Raw genomic sequence first — 17,303 nt, 5'->3', positions numbered from 1 at the left:
TTAACTTCCCTCCTCATTACATGTCCTGCCCATGCCCATTTCTTTTTCTTGATTTCAACTAAGATGTCATCAACTCGCGTTTGTTCCCTCACCCAATCAGCTCTTTTCTTATCCCCTAACGTTACACCTATCATTCTTCTTTCCATAGCTCGTTGCGTCGTCCTCAATTTGAGTAAAACCCTTTTCTTAAGCCTCCAGGTTTCTGCCCCGTAGGTGAGTACTGGTAAGACACAGCTATTATACACTTTTCTGTTGAGGGATAATGGCAACCTGCTCTTCATGATCTGAGAATGCCTGCCAAACGCACCCCAGCCCATTCTTATTCTTCTGATTATTTCCGTTTGATTATCCGGATCCGCCGTCACTACCTGCCCTAAGTAGATGTATTCCCTTACGACTTCCAGTACCTCGCTGCCTATTGTAAATTGCTATTCTCTTCCGAGACAGTTAAACGTTACTTCAGTTTTCTGCAGATTAATTTTTAAACCCACCCTTCTGTTTTGCCTCTCCAGGTCAGTGAGCATGCATTGTAATTGATCCCCTGAGTTACTAAGCGAGGCAATATCATCAGCGAATCTCAAGTCACTAAGGTATTCTCCATTAACTCTTATCCTCAATTCTTCCCAATCCAGCTATCTTTATACCTCCTGTAAACACCCTGTGAATAGCTGTGGAAAGATCATATCTCCCTGCCTGACGCCTTCCTTTATTGGGATTTTGTTGCTTTCTTTATGGATGACTACGGTGGCTGTGGAGCCGCTATAGATATTTTTCAGTATTTGTACATATGGCTCGTCTACACACTGATTCTTTAATGCCTCGATGGCTTCTGAGGTTTCGACAGACTGAAACGCTCTCTCGTAATCAATGAAAGTTATATATAAGGGTTGGTTATATTCAGCACATTTCTATATCACCTGGTTGATAGTGTGAATATGATCTATTGTTGAGTAGCCTTTGCGGAATCCTGCCTCGTCATTTCGCTTGACAGAAGTCTAAGGTGTTCCTGATACTATTTGCGATTACCTTAGTAAATATTTTGTAGGCAACGGACAGTAAGCTGACCGGTCTATAATTTTTCAAGTCTTTGGCATCCCCTTTCTTATGGATTAGGATTATGTTAGCGTTCTTCAAAGATTCCGGTACGCTCGAGGTCATGAGGCATTGCGTATACAGGGTGGCCAGTTTCTCTACAACTATCTGCCCACCATCCTTCAACAAATCTGTTGTTACCTGATCCTCCCCAGCTGTCTTCCCCCTTTGCATATCTCCCAAGGCTTTCTTTACTTCTTCCGGCGTTACCTTTGTTATTTCGAATTCCTCTAGACTATTTTCTCTTCCACTATCGTCGTGGGTGCCACTGGTACTGTATAAATCTGTATATATCTCCTCAGCCACTTGAACTATCTCATCCATATTAGTAATGATATTGCCGGCTTTGTATCTTAACGCATACGTCTGGTTCTTGCCAATTCCTAGTATCTTCTTCACTGTTTTTCGGCTTCCGCCGTTCCTGAGAGCATGTTCAATTCTATCCATACTATACTTCCTTATGTCAGCTGTCTTATGCTTGTTGATTAACTTCGAAAGTTCTGCCAGTTCTATTCTAGCTGTTGGGTTAGAGGCTTTCATACATTGGCGTTTCTTGATCAGATCTTTCGTCTCCTGCGATAGTTTACTAGTATCCTGACTAACGGAGGTACCACCGACTTCCATTGCACACTCCTTAATGATGCCCACACGATTCTCTTTCATTGCTTCAACACTAAGGTCCTCTTCCTGAGTTAGAGCCGAATACCTGTTCTGTAGCTTGATCTGGAATTCCTCTATTTTCTCTCTTACCGCTAACTCATTGATCGGCTTCTTATGTACCAGTTTCTTCCGTTCCCTCCTCAGGGCTAGGCTAATTCGAGTTCTTCCCATCCTGTGGTCACTGCAGCGCACCTTGCCGAGCACGTCCACATCTTGTATGATGCCAAGGTTAGCGCAGAGTATGAAGTCTATTTCATTTCTAGTCTCCTCGTTTGGGCTCCTCCACGTCCACTTTCGTCTATCCCGCTTGCGGAAGAAGGTATTCATTATCCTCATATTATTCTGATCCGTAAAATCTACTAATAACTCTACCCTACTGTTCCTAGTGTCTATGCCATATTCCCCCCCTGCCTTGTCTCCAGCCTGCTTCTTGCCTACCTTGGCATTAAAGTCGCCCATTAGTATAGCGTATTTAGTTTTCACTCTACCCATTGCCGATTCCACGTCTTCATAGAAGCTTTCGACTTCCTGGTCATCATGACTGTATGTAGGGGCGTAGACCTGTACAATCTTCATTTTGTACCTCTTATTAAGTTTACAACAAGACCTGCTACCCTCTCGCTAATGCTATAGAATTCCTTTATGTTACCAGCTATAGTCTTATTAATCAGGAATCCGACTCCTAGTTCCCTTCTCTCCGCTAAGCCCCGGTAGCACAGGACGTGCCCGTTTTTTAGCTCCGTATATGCTTCTTTTGGCCTCCTAACTTCACTGAGCCCTATTATATCCCATTTACTGCCGTCTAATTCCTCCAATAGCACTGCTAGACTCGCCTCAATAGATAACGTTCTAGCGTTAATGTTTCAAAGTTCAGATTCCAATGGCGGCCTGTCCGGCAGGACAGGCCGCCATTGTTCGATGTCAGTTCGACATCGATGCCATGGTCCGACATGTCAGTTCGATAGGATTGAACTCGCAATGGCATGCAGGAAACCTCACGACGTCCAGACCATCAGCCCTAGCAACAACACCCACGCGATAGGCGGAAAACATATTTCTGTTTTGGTTCACTACCACCAATAACTCTGCCTTTAATTGGTCGTGGGAAAATACGATGCCCTTCTCCTTGAGCCAAGGCTTAACGCCACGCTTTCGTGTCGAGGAATTTGGACCTTTCTTGAGGCGAACGCAATGCTAAGGAACATTGTCCATTACTATGACACCACGTGGTTTGATCTTAGGCGAAAACTGTTGAGTGAACCACTTCCTGAAGCGTGGCCCTTCCAGTTCCTTGCGCAGTTCCTTTCGCTTATCGGAAAACGAGGCACGTAGCGTTTGAAGAGGCCATCGTCGTCAACGGCGTGCAACCGGATCAGCTTGCAACCTTTGCCGCTTGGTGCGCGCAGCCCTTTTGTCAAACCTTGTCGAAAAGCCTATTCCCGTGTGGTGACGGCCATGACCTCCCATAATCTCTCCTTTGTATGGCCGGCAGTTTCCTCGAGTTAGTATATCGGTCTGCGAGCAACAACAAACAACACAAATAAATATAAGAATGTCATCAGATAGAAACACTGCGATTTTTGCAAGATAGGAGAACCAACGAGACAATCGGCGCGGTTCAGCTATCGTGACCAAACAGTGCGCAGGGGCCACGCCTAATAACCAAGGCATATTGTTTAATGCATCATAAGAACGCTGACCATGCGAGTTCTGTGAAGGGCATTGCTACCGTCGAAGTGCGGTGATGCGCGACGTGAGGCTGCAAAAAACAGAGGTGTTTGTAACTTTCACTTTAATGTGCGTTTCGCTGAAGTAATGCGTGCACAGAACTGGCAAGCAAGAACGCTTGTATTTGTTCCGATTGCGAGCACCGAAAGGTTGGGCGCTACCATGTCCTCATTGAACAGTACTGGGTTGGACGTGATGGTCCGGCCTCTGCGATTCTACATAATTGCAGCCAAATGCGTGTGGCATGTGTTTCGTCTCGAGGGCAATGTTCTCGTGCTATAGGTTTCTTGGTGAATAAAAAAAACGTACTTGTTCATCTATTAAACAATAAACCAATTAACCAATAAACAGGACTGACACTCGTACGTACCCTTATTCAGTGCAGAGTTCTCTGACCGTATGCAGGCACTGCGGTCGCCACATGTCGTCGATTCTCTCGAAGAGCGCAGAGCCGATATTGCTAAGCAGCCTTCACATCATTCACATGCTTAATTTAGACATGTTCATGTCACTGTGACTGACCACATCTTGGGCGACTTTTGTCGGAATTTTATTGCGCAGAAATAGTGAGGCACTTTTCTTTGTTGAGCTGCGGGTGGGAAGCTGTAATGAAGTTGCAGTCTTGTCCTTCCGGTTTTCGCAGGGTACTTACGGCTGGGAGACGCAAGCGCTCCCAATTCGGTAATTTAAGGGTTTCACTGTTTACGTAAACAGTTCCCGCATGACCTCTTTTACTAGTTACATTACTAGTTATGCCAGCTTGGACATTGGTGCAACGCGCCCGCTACTTTCGAGCGTATGATGGACACTATCCTTCGCAACTACAAGTGAAAAACATGTCTGTGCTACCTTGATGATATCGTGGTGTTTTCGCCAGATTTCCCGCCGCACCTCGTTCGCTTGCGTGAGATGCTGACCTGCCTCACCTCTGCTGGCCTCCAACTTAACATCAAAAAGTGCCGTTTTGCTGCTCGCAAGTTAACAATATTGGGTCACGTTGTATCGAAGGACGGCGTGCTTTCTGACCCAGCCAAGCTTCGCGCGGTCGCAGAGTTTCCGACGCCCACTACTCTTAAGGCGCTCCGCAGCTTTATAGGGCTCTGCTCTTACTTTCGGCGTTTTGTGCGCAATTTCGCGACTATCATCGCACCACTGACCAATTTGCTTACCGCTACCAACGGCATCTCCGCGTGGTCAACTTCCTGTGACGAAGCCTTCCAGCAACTACGTCGCCTACTTAATTCGCCACCGATTCTTCGACACTACGATCCCACAGCGCCTACAGAGGTACATACGGACGCCAGCGGTATCGGACTTGGTGCAGTCCTCGCACAACGGAAAGACGGCTATGACGAGTACGTCGTCGCGTATGCGAGCCGAACTTTAAAGAAGGCAGAAGCCAACTACTCAGTCACCGAAAAGGAGTGCTTGGCCATTATTTGGGCGCTCGTCAAATTTCGTCCATACCTATATGGTCGCCCTTTTGACATTGTCACCGACCACCATTCACTTTGCTGGCTGTCCTCGTTGAAGGATCCGTCAGGTCGCCTAGGGCGATGGGCACTCCGCTTCCAAGAATATGATATCCGCGTTGTCTACCGATCGGGCAGAAAGCACTCTGACGCCGACGCGCTTTCCCGATCGCCGCTACCTTGTGATGTGGCTTCAGTGTCTCCGCTCTTCGCATTCATGTCAGCCTTCAACCTCGCTGATATGCCGGACGAGCAGCGTAAGGATCCCCTGCTTTCAACTATGCTGAATTTTCTCCACGACCCATCCGCCACACCCTCTTCTCGAACACTTCGTCGCCAAGCCGCTCACTTTACTGTCCGCGACAACGTTCTTTACCGCAGAAATTATTTGCCTGATGGTCGCAAATGGCTCCTGGTGATACCACGACACATGCGTTCTGACATATGCGCTTATTTTCATGCTGCTCCTCATAATGGTCACGCCGGTGTTCTGAAAACGTATACTCGGCTAAGGCAGCGTTTCTACTGGCACGGCATGTATCACTTCGTGCGCCAGTACGTACGCACTTGCACGGCGTGCCAACGGCGTAAAATTCCACAGCGCCCTCCTGGTGAGCTACAGCCGCTGCCCTGCCCGGCTCGGCCCTTCGATCGCGTCGGCATAGACCTATACGGGCCACTTCCCTGCAGTTCCTCGGGTAACCGATGGATAATTGTAGGTGTCGACCACTTGACTCGCTACGCCGAGACTGCCGCACTCCCGGCAGCCTCTGCGCGCGAAGTTGCGTTCTTCATCTTGCGGAACTTCGTTCTTCGACATGGCGCACCACGTGAACTGCTTAGCGACAGGGGACGTGTCTTCTTGTCCGAAGTCATCCAAGCCCTTCTCGCTGCATGCAGCATCGTTCACCGCAAGTCTACCGCCTACCACCCGCAAACGAATGGCTTGACAGAGAGGTTCAACCGCACACTCGGTGACATGTTGACTATGTACGTCGCCTCGGATCACAGTAACTGGGACACTGTTTTGCCGTTCGTCACGTATGCCTATAATACGGCCACACAAGCTACCACTGGCTTTTCGCCTTTTTTTTCTGCTGTATGGACGAGAGCCCTCGTGTACTATGGACACAATGCTCCCATACCGACCCGATGCTTCCGAATGCACGCCTGTGTCTGAAGCCGCCAAATACGCCGAGGACTGTAGGCAGCTCGCGCGAACCCTTACGACCGCTGCTCAAGGTCGTCAAAAGCTGCGGCGTGACAGTGACGCGCTTACACCAGTTTTACCGACTGGTTCCCTTGTTTGGTTGTGGGTCCCGCCTCACAGCCCTGACCTTTCGACCAAACTCCTTGCACGCTATGACGGCCCCTACCGCGTCATAGACCGTACCTCCGCTGTCACCTATGTTGTCGAACCTGTGACACCTTCACCCGACCATAGGCATCGCGGGCGTGACACGGTTCATGTCAACCGACTTAAGCCGTACTATGACCCCCTCATCCTACCTACGCCGTAAGTCGCCAGGATGGCCCCTCTTCTCTCCCGGGGGCCATTGTGGTGAAGAGGAAGACGAAGAAGGCGCTCTTGTGTCGGCTGTGCGCATGATCAGCGTTCATCTACTGCCAGTGCTACTAGACTGTGCCTAGTGCCTCGTAATAAATCATCTTATTACAAACTGAACAATTGCTGCTATGAGCGAGTGAAAATGGCGACCACAGTCTGAAGTAAAACATTCCAACGGTACTTACGACTATGACGTTTAGGGCGTAATGAACCTTTCTCGACATGAAGCTCGCCGTGTCGGCCGAGCTCAGTCTCTCTGGCTTCATGATGGCGATGAACGTGCCGTCGACGCACGCTAGCGCGCCTGGAATGGCGCCGCGTCGCGCAAACGCCGCCTTTGCCTCATCCTTGGCAGACGGTGCAAAAGGAAAGTCCGCCAACTTTCTCCGGGCAGACACGGAAATGATGGCCTCCGTAAATTCGTGAATGGTGCTGCTCGCGGCTCACTGTGCCATGCCTACGTACTCCTCACGACAAACGCTCCTCTGAAAGCTTCCGGTGCCGAAGAATCGCGGCGCGCACAACACCTTCCTTTCTGTAGAAAGGCCACTGGCTCGCTGGCGTCCAATGATAGGGCCAAGCTCGTCGCACAAGCTACGCACTGTTCGTTTAGACAGAAGAAAATACTGCCGGAACTCTTCTTCCGTGAAGTCTTCAAATGCATCATCTACCTCGGGTCGTCGCCTCTGCGCGACTGAAGCAGCCGCACAGGCGACACGAAAAGACACGGCAGAGAAAACAAACGCCATGTTCCCCAACTATTGAGAGCGTGGAATCGGATTGAACCGGATACGAAAGGTGCTAACTGTCCCAAGCGCTTACGTTCTAATCCAATCCAAGCCGTCTGGTAGCCATTCTAATCCGTTCCATCAATTCGGATGGACTCTGCGTCCGTTCCCTGGCGTTCGTCCGCTGGCAGAGGACACGGAATGATTGACAGCAGCAAGACGTCACGGCTCACGTGACAATTGACGTCATGGCGTTCGTCGCGGTTCAAATTGACCAATCGTGTGCGGCTCGATGGAACGGACCCCCTCCGCTCTATTTTGGAAAGCGTACAAGATCGCACCCCTGGTGTACCGTTAACGTATGCGGAATGTCTGTTCTGATTGGTGGTGTGTACAGGCGTCCTAACGCTTCCGTCGAATACATGATGCAATTGCACAATTTCCTCCACACCAACATACATGCCAGAACCAAGCTGATATTAACTGGTGATTTCATTCTGGCAGGAATAGACTGGGATAACCTAACGTTTGGGGCTAGGGAAAAGGAAAGCTGCGACCAATTGGTGAAAATAATGCTTAGCTTCTCATTATCGCAGCTAGTTAGCCATCCAACAAGGCAGCAGGGAGGCGCCGCATCAGTGCTAGACTTGGCATTTGTCTCGAACACTCTCAAACCAGAAATTAGCATAGAAGATGGTATTTCTGGTCATAAAATGATTTTCTTGACCTTTTCTGGTCTAGCGTCACAGGCGGATAACCAAGATCAGCCTTACATTCATTTTAAAAATTATAGAAGAGCAGATGACCGTGAGCATCATAGATTACTTAGAAACTGTGTTTGAGGATTTCACATCACTGCCTTCATATGATGGTAATGGATTGTGGGCGAAATTTGAGGGCGCCATAAAACATTGTGAAGAAAATTTTATCCACGCAATACGTAAACGAACGAATAGAAAAACCCCCTGGATTATCCACAGTATCATCCACTTGAAAAGAAAATTGCGAAGGATGCGCAGGAAAAAACAAAACCCTCTGGAAATCGCGCATCTTTCGGCGGCATTGAAGTCTGAATTGAAAAAGGCGAGCGGTAACTTTTCTCGAATACTTTGACGAACTTCATGCACAACCAGCCGCACAAATTCTGGCGCTATCTGTCAAAACCTGAAAACCCAATAGTGCAAAGTGAAATCACAGGATCTCTTACCCACGATGCACACACTATTGCTAACGCTTTTAATGCCCGTTTGCAATCCGTGTTCACACGCTCTCCCCGTCCAAGTGATGTTTCGTTTGCACCTGATTCAGTGATGCCTGAAGTAGTTATAACTGAGCCAGGCATAGTGAATTTGCTCTTGAACATTAACAAAAAAAAAACACCCGGCCGCGATAATATTTCAAATACGTTTCTAAAAAGATTTGCTGCCCAACTGGCTCCGTTCTTACACAGGATTTTTACGGCGTCGCTTCAAGCAGCTGCATTACCTTCAGACTGGCTCGTCGCAAAAGTAATCCCAATTCCCAAAGGTGGCAATAGGTTGCACATAGACATATACCGACCAATTTCTTTAACAAGCTACTGTTGCAAATTAATGGAGCACATTATCAAAGAATCCATCATTAGTTACTTAGAAAACAATAACTTGATATACCCTAAACTGCATGGCTTCAGGAAGGGCCTTTCTACAGTAACACAGCTATTGGAAATTTCGCATGACTTTGCAGAGATAATTAATTCCGGACTACAAGCAGACGCCTTTTTCGTCGATTTCTTCAAAGCCTTCGATCGCGTGCCTTATTGTAAACTGATCGAAAAACTTAAATTTATTGGCATTGCATCTAACACTGTTGCGTGGATAGCATCTTACCTCACACTCAGATCACAATATGTATCTGTAAACAATAATGAGTCAGAAGACTTGAAGTCATTTCTGGTGTGCCACAGGGGTCCGTGCTGGGGCCATTGCTCTTTCTTTTTTATGTGAACGACGTCCCATGATGTGTTGAGCCTAACATAACCGTACGTCTTTTTGCAGATGATTGTGTTGTCTACACAACTATTCGGTCTGTGAATGATCAAACTAAACTAAACGCCTCACTAAACAGCTTTGCGAATTGGTGTGATAGGTGGGGAATGAAGTTCAACATCAGTAAAACAGCATGCATCACTCTTACACATAAAAAGGTACCTGACATGTTCACTTACAGCATAAGAGGCACAGCTATAAGAAGATCAGATACTGTAAAATATTTGGGTATGACATTCTCGAGATCGCTAAAATGGGACACTCACATTGATATCACATGGGTAAAGGAAATTGGGCAGCTCAATTTCCTATGCCGGAAATTGGCAACAGCACCATCCCATGTCAAATTAACTGCTTACAAAACCCTCGTTCAGCCAATACTTGAGTATGCCAGTATTGTATGGTCCCCGCAGCAGCTTTACCTTATTGATAAAGTTGATAGAATACAGCGCATGGCACTCCGTTTCATTTATTCCAGATACTCGCCGTAGGACAGCGTCACTGCATTCCGTGAACAAGCAAATATCTCGACTCTAATATCAGGGAGGCGTATGGCTGCCATGAAGTTGCTATTCCTTCTTTTTCACGGACACATAGATATAGATAAAACAAAGTACATTAGGCCACCTCTCCAACACTCGGAAAGAACAAATCACCGTAAGTGCATCAGGCAGTTTCTACGCGTTGCAACACATTTAAATATTCATTCTTTCCATCTGCAATTAAAGCCTGGAACCGTCTGCCGCAACCGATTGCACATGTTGACCCCATCGAAGAATTTTCAACCAGAATACGTGCACTTTTTTATGATTAGGTCGGTTTCCGATTATTTACTGCTTTGCTACAACGTTGAGTTGCGCCACTGTGTTCTGGCCGTTTCCCACCGCACCTGAATTGTTCGTAGCTCTTACCCCTTCCCTGTATTATCTGCCTTGTACTGTTTGCTTTGTTCTGTCGTTTTGTTTGCATGTTATATCTTTGAATTGTAATAATTAGCGTATTTCGTTGCTTTCTTCTGTTTTGATCAACAATGTTTTGTTGTTTTGATTGTGACCCACTCCTGTATCAGCCTGTAAAAAGTTTGCAGTATTGCTAAATAAAAAAATTAATAAATGTGCTACCCATTTCACCACTGACTACTGTGTCACCCGGGAAAGCGGAAAATCGGTTAAATAAATGCAAACATACATTGAAATAAACATAGATACATAACTAGCTTTCGGAAAGCATGTGAAGTGTCCTAAGAATCGTAAAACTTTAACAAACAGCTCATTAGGTGCACCAAGAACATGTCTGAAGCACAACAACGTCAGAACACGCACCGAAAGTGCAGCCCTTTCTTCATTATCCCGCAGCCTCTCGCAGAAGGCCGGCGCTGGTGTCGAACGTAGGAGCGCAGTTGACACTCGCGCTACGAGGCTAAAAAGAAATATCGTCTTGAGAATGTCAGTAACTGAAAATCCCCCGTTTCTAGGCACATTCCCCGCTGTGGGTTCGTGCCATGCCTTGAAGACACATCATCATCACCATATTTTTCATCTTCTTCTGTCTCGGATTCCCGTATCTTCCCGGGTGACGCGCCGCTGAAATCGTTCTCATTCGTACATTCACTGCCTAGTCGCAAGTAAAGCGCAATCCGTGATTTCCGCTTAATGATATTGTGCACTGCCCCAATGGCAGCGCAACCAGCCCTGCAGATCTTCCGAGCCAAGCTGACGCCGCATCCTCGAGGCAGCCTGTCTGCTCCGGTGCTGTCCGAATACTACGTGATGCCACCTCTTTCCCTGACGTGCACCGCCGTGAGCCACGTACCTGAGCGAGCTCCGCTTCCTGCCTCAACGACCTCGCTGCTGTCGTCTCCTGACTCACAGTCGCTGCTGACGCCATGTCACGAACTGGTCTTGCAGACACAGTGCCACCCCCGATCCGCGGACACTGGGTTACCGCGTCGTGCAGAATGCATGTCGCTGCCGACGCGCACACTCAAGCGTCTGATCTTGGCAGCAGCGTTGGTTGCGAGCATCATCAGCGCCTTAATGGCGGTGTACCTGATCCTCCAGAGGAACGGCATCCCCGAGGAGCAGAGGCTCACGGAAGCGTGGCTGTGGCCCCTGGTTGACAAATCGCCCTCGGAAGCGCTTCCTGTGTCACATGACTACCGGACTGGCGGCACTGATGATGGAAGTACTACAGGATTCACGATCGCGTACAGCGAAATTGATGAGGGAGAGAGCCAGTCCACGCATACTACAGTACCTATCGCGACTTCCGCGCGCCGCTCTCAACACCGAACGCGTCGCCGAGATTCTTGGAGTTCCCGACGCACCCGACGCCGTATCTCACGAAGCCACATAGGGAGTCGCAAGCGGGCTCGTCCTTCAGAAAAAGCGCCGCGACCATTTCGCTTGACAACCACGTTCACTCGTCTCGTGTCAAGTAGAAGAAAAGGAAAACAGCCCCTGCACTATCCCTCAATAGAGGTGAAGCAGGTCCGGCAATCGCGCACAACTTTCGGCGCTCGACATGGCACGTTGCTTGCAGTCGCCCGGGAAAGCAACCATACCTCTTCGAAGAAAATGTCACAACCTGCAGCGGTACTACCGAGAGTAAGCAGTGGTAACAGTGCACAGCTCGCTGTAACAAACCTTAACAGGAATAGTGCAGCGTGAATATTTCTTACGGACACTCTCAGCAAGAGAAATTTGTGTTCAGGACGGCGTGCTTCAACCGTTCGAGCATAGCTGCAATATGGATACATTTGCTTTTGACATGTAGAGTTTCATTTTATTAAACGCATTATAGCCCTGTCACAAGGGCAAACTAAAATGCACTTTGACCAAGTGCACTTCAGCATGGTGAGTGTAATTTTGGCTGTGCGCTGCTACACGAGAAAGAAAAGTGTTCTTTCAAATGGTGGCGATAGCAGTTGGAAGTCAGAAGGCAAATCATATATTGGCTAACTAAAAAAGCACATCCACGAAAGCAGTATGTTAATGTATGGAACAGCATTTACAAACAAGGACGGCAGTGGCGGCGACTTGACCAGTACCAATAGAAACGGCCCGTTCCGTCAAACTGCGCACCATTACCCAGTGTGACTGTAAACAGCCGGAGAGTGAGAGAAGCTATGTGCTGTTCTTGTCCTTGTTTTTTTTTCCCACTGTGGCACACTATATTATCATGTAGCGCAAGCAATTTAAAGATAAATGCTATGAAAGACTTATATTTATTATGCTTTCAATATTACTATACATATTTTTTATTCATTGCTGACCAGGATACACACTTGGCTGCCGCGAGCTGTGTAAGCAGAACACACTCGCCGACGAGTGCCCAGTACAGCGAGTGTCACTAAGCGTTCCCGTGTGGGAGCCTTGCAAATGGCACCGGCGTCGAAGTGCACTAGCTCAAATTGCACTACAGCTTGCCCAAGGGAAAGGGGCACTATTGAGAAAAGCTTGCTCCCAATGGAGATTCTCGGCTTAGTGATCTTTGGCTATACGCAATTTGCGTTGTATCACTATTTTCAGTCAGAACATGTGATCCTAGCTCTTCTGTCGGGAGCGACAGAGGGGTAAGCTTATTGAAATGCTAGCACTAAAGGTGGGGCCCCTAGTCCAGGGCTACAATGATCATGGCGATGTCGCTGTCCCGCATCACCAATGCCTGCTGAATCTGGGGCTTTCCGTCTCTTAGCAAATCCTTCCAGCTATGCCCGTTTGAGATGACGTTGTTCTAAGGTATGTGTCCAGGTGGTGGGTGCTGGCACTCTAGCGTCACGTGAAATAACGTCGCGGATCCTCTACAGCCATTAACCAGATGAACAAGATGAAGATATACACTTCCACAACCAATGTGGCTGTGGAAGTCTTTATTACACGTAAAAAGTGGCAGTTGAACGTGTTGGCCTGCAATCACCCTGCAGCCACCACATAGGTATGTATATTTCCGGTCCTGTGACGTCTAATAATAATAATAATATTTGGGGTTTTACGTGCCAAAACCACTTTCTGATTATGAGGCACGCCGTAGTGGAGGACTCCGGAAATTTTGACCACCTGGGGTTCTTTAACGTGCACCTAAATCTAAGCACACGGGTGTTTTCGCATTTCGCCCCCATCGAAGTCCTGTGACGTCTGTACATATCTTTATTTATTGTAGCGCTTGCGCAGCCCTGCTACTTAGGCGCACAGCATCTTTGTTGTGACGTTCTATCAAAATCAAATACACTAAACACCGTAAACAGTGCGGTAAGCGAACACAAAGCTGAATCTGAATATACGGGAGTGTCGGGAGGCCGAAGATCTTTTATTGTGTTATCAAGTTTCTTGTGCTATGCAAGGATATAGGGAGAATAAATCGCTAAATATTCTCACAGACTCGAAAGAGACATGTCGCAACTACATGAGGGGCAGAATATGCAAAACTGCCCTTAGGATCCTCAGAGGGGGTAACCCCTCGGAGGAGGCGAAAATCAAACACAATCTGATCTGGATACCTGGACACGAGGGCATAATGGGTAACGAGGCGGCGTACGGTCTAGCTCGAGCTAATAGATTCCGGGCTGGGCAGCAGCAGGACTACCGCGCTAGTTACGCCGGGATCCTCAGTGACAGTTATCCGGAATTACTGCAACAATACAGGGGGACTAGATCCAAGTACCCACCGCCCCATAAAGCGCTGACGAAGGAGGAAGCAACGGGCTGGCGTAGGCTCCAGACAAACACCTTCCCCAACCTTTTCATATTCAACAAGATGTTCCCAACGCAGTATAGGGACACCTGCCCCTGGTGCGAGACTACACCCACACTCTATCACATAACTTCGGAGTGCGAACGAAACGACGCATTCCGCGATCATAAACCCCCGAGTGCTGAGCATTGGGAGAGCCGGCTCGTCAGCTGCGAGCTCGCCGTCCAAAGAAGGATGGTGGAGCACGCTAGGGACGCGGCCAAACTCAGTGGAGCCCCGAACTGAGGGACCGCCCGTGCTGAAGAGGCTTCCCTTCGACGAGAAGACAGCGTGAAGAAGAGAAGACCTCGATCTGCGAGAATTCCATTTTATGATTCAATAAATGTTTCTCTCTCTCTCTGTGCTATCTAAGCTGAGCTTTTTTCTCCTGGCAGTTCTGGAACAGTCTCAGCCCAGAAAAGCTAGTTAGATAGGCAATTCAATTGCACGCTGCCGTCGCAGCTGTAGCCTCCTTCAGCGCAGACACCGACAGCGTGCGAGCTCCGCCTGCCTGAATAGAAGGTCTGTCTATTAATTGAAGCACGCGCGATGCAGTCTGCGTTGCCACCAATCGGGAGAGATTCTTAAATTGACACAAAGGTCCGTTCTCTGCACCCCTACCAGATAATGTGGCCCTCCGCGCATCACGGGTGCCTTGACCCGCCGATAGCGCTCGCAGTACCGTGGATGCTCCGCAGCGGCCTTGTCACGCCTCACCGATCTCTATGGGAGTCTGTGGTGGTGCGGGCGCTTGCCGCGTTAACTGCATAATGCTTTGCATCACGCCGTGTTCATCTTTTCACGTGAGCAATGGTGGCTAGCCGGAAGTGTTGCTTCGCGAACGGGTGCGCGAGTGCATGGTCAAGTCAGCTGGCGAACTCTCGAGCAGCTGAGAGCAGCGTTATACTAGAAACCAGAACGGCCTAGACCATGCTTTACCTTCAAATGTCGTGGCGGAAGCACAAACTGAAACGTAGAGTCTGCCGCGAATGCTTGCGCCAAATGTCACGGCACTGCAATCAGTAGAGAATGTGCAATATCGTGTGAAAAACGGCAAAAAATAATGCTTTCGCTCGCTTCCACAATGGCGTCATCAAGCGCCACCGCAAGCAGCAGGACCCACCAGGGCCAACTGGCTGATGTGGTGATCGTGAGATTATTGTCAGTTATGAATAACTGCTAATCTTCGGCGCAAGAAATGAAACATACGAATGTCTGCAGCTCAAAATGATAGAATCGTCATTTCATCTTCACAATGCCTGTCTATGTACGGCACTTGCGCGAAGCTGCGTTTGCCGCGCGTGCCTCCGATATTGCGGTGGTGTACTGCACTACCGTATTAATTCAACCTTTTGGGCAGGGTTTTGTCCTTTTTGCTTCTCCGCTTCGTATCTTCCAGCGCGCTAACGGAGACGGAAAGAGAGTGACAACCGGGTATCGGCGCGATAACTCGGCCCTTAGTTGAAGGATTTGAAAAAAACTTGTGAAATGAGATTCATGTGAAATGACATCTTTTAGTATTGAGGCCATTCTGTTCTTACATAGGAGTGTCTTTCAGGGCATTTTTAAGGTCTCCAAGCGTTTGGGCGAGCTTGAGGTTTGGACTGAACGCGCTCAGCCCACATCATAGCTAGCGGTTACGCAGTCGCGTTGCAAAATCATAATCACCAAGTCAGCCTTTTGTTTTTGTCAGGGATTCCTGGCCATATTGCCGCATTTAGGTAGTGGATCGAGGGCAAGAATGGGGTTCGAGCCCAGAAGAACAAAGAACACCGCGCTTCTCTTCCCTGCTCGCGAGCCAGCGCAGACGGAGGCGTTTTCCGGGAGCCAGCTGCTCTGCAGTTTATTAAACCCTCAAGAGTACTCCTGAAGGCCCGTGACAATATAAACTATAACTTCGTAGGCTCACATTCAATTTTCTAGCGGTGACTTATTCTTTGCCTTATATGGAACTGTACGAGCTCATTTATTACCTTGGTTTGGTTTAGTGCCTACGGATACGGCTCAACCCACTACGGGGGATCGGCCATGAATCGGGCGGCAGTAGGTAAGAAGGGAAGAGTACTGAAATAGAATCTTGTTTTTAAGAACGATAATAAATGAATACTAATCGTTATCAATTTTCAGGCTGTATTATGTTAAAATTTTAGGTTAATATTTTTGTGTACATAGAGAGGAAAGTAAAAGAGGGAAATTAACATGACAGCCTCGTTTTTTGACAAACGAAATAAATATGGCATCGAACACATTCCTATTGCAGTGTCCTAGTGCTGACGCCTGAAGAGACAGTTTCACAGGGAGCGTAATGCCCAAACCATGTTGGCGAAGGACCTTCCAGAAGTCATTTTCTGTGCACGTCGAACCTACGACTTTCTGTGAAGAAATGTTCCATAATTTCAGGATTGTTGCAATAAAAACAATGAGGGGAAGGTGCCGAACTAGGCCTGTGGTAATAAAAATTAAGCATTGGTATTCGGCAACGCATTCTCGTGAATGAAACTACAAATTTTCGTGTTGGACACTACTTTACTGTGCCAAGTGAATCTAAGGTACTGGAAATCATTTCATAGCAAGTGCATAGCTTGATATGTTTCAGTACTCGACCGCTCTTGTAACTTTATCTAAGCGTTCCTTATATATTGCAGTGGGAATCAATTCCAAATCAAACATATAATCAGGAAGGACTTCATGTTCTCCCTTGTGCTTTGTCCTTATTGTTGTGTCACGGGAAAAAACGAACAGCCATCGTCTATTTTTGCGGTAGACATTCGTGAAAAAAGTGAAAGAAGTTATTGTATGCATTATAATCTCACCGATGGCGTTTAAAAATAACGATGAAAACCTCTTTATTTATTACCATACATATATAGCCTTTCTGCAATCGTGATGTTTTGTCCTTCTGCATGCAATTTTAATGGCCACAATACCGTTGATTTGATTTCCCTGATTATGACCATAAAGGTGAAAGTCCACGCTTTTTCTCCTTGTGTTTTTCGCACAAACATGCAATTACAAAGATAAATTTTATTCATTCACTTCTTGTGAGAACGGAGGCTCTTGTCGCATTTTACCAATTACATGTCTTACTTGCGCTTCACGAATATCGGTGATGGAAAAAAGCACACTCTGTGCCATCCGGCTGGCATCAGATGAGTATATCCAGGGCTCTAATCTCCTCAGCAAGCTTCTCAGCTTTGTCATCGGGCAAGGGGCAGACGGGTATTCGAGTGTCCCCGAAGTTGAGCCCGCTGACTTTGTTGGCGGCAGCCTTCAGAGCAGCCACGGAGAAACCTGGAAA

The 17,303-nt window shown here is 47.7% G+C and overlaps 1 protein-coding gene across 2 annotated transcripts in view; it reads right to left on the bottom strand.

The window, feature by feature from the left end:
- Positions 1-2,881: 2,881 nt before the first annotated feature.
- Positions 2,882-17,303, bottom strand: part of LOC142572953 (N-acetylneuraminate lyase-like) — a 41,075-nt gene continuing 26,653 nt past the window's right edge. Inside the window, exons 11-12 of one of the 2 annotated variants that reach the window (XR_012826178.1) lie at positions 17,093-17,296; positions 2,882-3,267 (exon numbers count right to left, since the gene is read on the bottom strand). Coding sequence is in view for 1 of the 2 variants with exons in the window: in XM_075682430.1 (XP_075538545.1) it covers positions 17,151-17,296 (146 nt within the window). In the remaining variant the exon portion in view is untranslated. Of the gene's footprint in view, positions 3,268-17,014; positions 17,297-17,303 lie in introns of those variants that run through there. The other variant, XM_075682430.1, reaches the window with a different exon arrangement.

This window comes from Dermacentor variabilis, chromosome 2 (genome assembly GCF_050947875.1).
Source record: "Dermacentor variabilis isolate Ectoservices chromosome 2, ASM5094787v1, whole genome shotgun sequence".
Taxonomy (NCBI): Eukaryota; Metazoa; Arthropoda; class Arachnida; order Ixodida; family Ixodidae; genus Dermacentor; species Dermacentor variabilis.
This window is presented reverse-complemented; position numbering and strand designations above follow the sequence as displayed.